The sequence below is a fragment of the Brassica napus genome, chromosome C9, assembly GCF_020379485.1.
Source record: "Brassica napus cultivar Da-Ae chromosome C9, Da-Ae, whole genome shotgun sequence".
Lineage (NCBI taxonomy): Eukaryota > Viridiplantae > Streptophyta > Magnoliopsida > Brassicales > Brassicaceae > Brassica > Brassica napus.
The window spans coordinates 18,399,492-18,402,465 of record NC_063452.1 but is presented as its reverse complement, the minus strand read 5'-3'; the positions used below and the strand labels follow the sequence as shown (position 1 = coordinate 18,402,465).

General features: G+C 36.9%; 1 protein-coding gene across 1 annotated transcript; it reads right to left on the bottom strand.

Annotated features, from left to right (window-relative positions):
* Positions 1 to 371: 371 nt before the first annotated feature.
* On the bottom strand, positions 372 to 2,670 carry LOC106432619 (AP-3 complex subunit mu). Its single transcript, XM_013873468.3, has 7 exons — positions 2,523 to 2,670; positions 2,354 to 2,441; positions 2,169 to 2,279; positions 2,000 to 2,089; positions 1,343 to 1,590; positions 849 to 1,266; positions 372 to 766 (listed from the first exon to the last, which is right to left on the bottom strand). The coding sequence occupies exons 1-7, from the start codon at positions 2,654 to 2,656 to the stop codon at positions 521 to 523; spliced, it is 1,335 nt and encodes a 444-aa protein (XP_013728922.3). The 5' UTR covers positions 2,657 to 2,670; the 3' UTR covers positions 372 to 520.
* Between the last annotated feature and the right edge of the window lie 304 nt (positions 2,671 to 2,974).

Sequence of the window (2,974 nt, the reverse complement as noted above, 5' to 3'; positions counted from 1 at the left end):
TCTAAATTATTCGTAATTATCCTAAAAATGAGAACCGAACCTAAACTAAATTGAACTCAAAATTTTTATTAGGTTCCTAACATTTTTATTTGAACCAAGCCAAAAACCAAAATTACCAAACTAAAACCAACTCAAATCTATAAATAACCGAACGGTTTTTATATCTTTTGAACTGAAAGACCGAAAAACCAAAACCACAACTGAACGGAAGCCAAACCAAAAAAAAAACAAAAGAAAAATAAATTGGTACTTAACCGAAAACCAAACGTCGGTGAATTAATAAATTATCAACAAAAATATTCTTCAAAATCTAGTTAATACGGTATTTCTAAACCAAACTACTTTTTCTATTTTGATCGGAACACCCTGCATAACATTACCATTTTCATTTCCGCCATTTGATATTGGTATGAATCAGAACAAGTATCGGTTCTTTTTTCTGAAACAAATACAACAATTTCGCACAAACCATTAACAAAAACCCAAAAGTTCCCAGATTTTGACATGAAAAGCAACAAAACTACAATCTAACGTCGAACTCTCCAGCGCGTGTCTGAGCACGAAACCCTTTGTACAAACGAGGAGGGATAGTTTTAAGATCAAGTTTCTCGATTCTTAGGCCGGAGAGAGCAATGCCCATTATCTTAAACCCAACTTTGAATGTCGGATACACATGAAGCCGTTCTAAGCCCGTTTCAAGCGCTAATGTCCCTGACAAACATGGAGTCTTGTCACTTGGGATTCTCCCTATTGTCCATGTACATGTCTGCGAACATAGATTCTCCAATCAAAAAGGAAACTTTCCAGAGTGAAGAAACTGAACTCAAAGCGCAAAAGCCAGAACTAACCTTGTTAGAGAGGATGGTTACAGTTCCATGATTTGATGAGAGATCAGCCGATGAAACACAGTGAGGAAGCTGGAAACTCAATGTTATCGACTCAATCGTCTTTCCAGGGTCGCTTCTGATCCCCACTAACACACTAACTCGACATGCACCGGAATCTGATGTTATCTGAGGCTTTACATATAAAGGTGTGTTCTTCAGCTTCTTCACCCTGTAACTCATGAGCTTGAACTGTCCATCAGGAGGGACAAAGGAGAGAACTTGATGAGACTCCCAAGGCCTGAAGCGGACACAGGGGTGAAACCTCATGTCTTCTAGGACCGAAGGGTTTGCAAAAGACAACGTCAAATCTGGAAAACCAGTGAGCTGAGAACTCATTTGGACTTGGCCATAAATCTCGCATTTTACCAATTCTCCATCCCTGAAACAAAATGTTTTCAAAAACCAATTGAGTTTTGGAAGGTTAAATGAAGAAGATTTCTTTCAGGTGTAAAAACCTGTTGACGATTGCATCCATTTCTTCAACAAGGTCGACATAGACTTCGTTGCTAGAGTATTTTGGATCAGTAGGTCTCCACGGAACACAAGAGCCAGTTCCACTAGGGAGCGTGTCACTAACGTTTGAAGCGTTTCCGGTTACAACGCTCAACATTTTGCTGACTAGATTCGGTGGAGCTATCATTTCCCTCAGGATGTTCGGTTCTGTTGTCAGAGGGAAACCATTATCGATCATCTCATCCAAAAGCTGCAAGTCACAACAAAGAGTGAGGAGATAACCACCATAGTTATTAGTTCCTATCATGTGATTCTAGACGAAACAATTTTCTTAAAAGTTCGATCTATACGATTCAAACCGGTTTAAACATTTAAATCGGTTAGATTAAGTAATATTGTTAGTACAAATCCACAAATTTGTTTACTTTTTTTTTTTTTTTGTATATCTAATTTTGATAATTCATCAAAATAATTTTATAATTAAATTCAAAAACTAAAATATCTTATACAAATATAATAAATCAATAATTGGTTAACTCCTAAACCCTGAATATAATCAATAATCCGGCTAGTTATAGTCCTCTACATTGGTTCCAATTAAGAGAAAGATAGAATAATGTGGCTCGTTCCTAAACAGTATACAGTTATAACAAAGATACCTCATAGACAATGATGAAATTGTCTTTGACCAGATCTTCATTTAGCCCACCAAGGTAATCAGACAGAACATCAGCTACTCTGCAGAGAAACTAAAACTCGAAAAGGTTAAAACACACACACACACAAACATTTGGTTATCTAGAAAAGAGGCACAAAAAAAGAATTCACCTCGATGGCCATCAGTGGTGGCATTTCAACTTGAGTGCAAGCTAAGAAGGTGATGCCATCACGAACGATTTGAAAAAGGTAATGCGTTGGTGAAGCAATCACTGGAAGTGACTATCCAAACAAAAACACAAAGTTGGATCAATAGCAAAAAAAGATTGAAACAAAAAGGTGTGGGAAAATAATACCTTCAAGGAATCGGCTTGATCCCAGAACCAAGCGCATATGGATCGATCGACGCGGTGACCAGTAAGCTGTTTCTCCAGTATTACCTCTCTGTGAAACACACAGAACCGAACAAAGATGAATAAAGTTGTAATCTTTCAGATTGATTGGGCCATAGAGGAGATGACTCACCCGGAATCGGAGAGGAGAAATATACACTGAAGCATCGATGACCTGTACTGCTCTCTCTCTCTCTCTCTCTCTCTCTCTCTCTCTCTCTCTGATCGAATCGTAAGTTTGCTCCTTCTCCCTGATGCTTCTTCCATTGACGTGGAAACAGACAAACAGTTCTTCAGATTGGGCTTTCATCTGCTACCATTTGAAAATGGGCTTTTGTATTTTTGTAGATTTTATTAATATAATACTATAAGTTCTCTAATGTTAGCCCAAAAAGCTTGCCCTGGAATATATATGGTTTATGCAATTTTTGTTTTGCAATTTTAATATAATATTAGCCTTTGGTCCGCGCGGGTGTCATTTTTCATAAAAATAAATAGTTAATATTACCTCTGTTTCTTTAATTGTTGTTATAGTGTAAAATTTTTTGTTTCAAAATAAATGTCATTTTATAATTTTAATGCAAA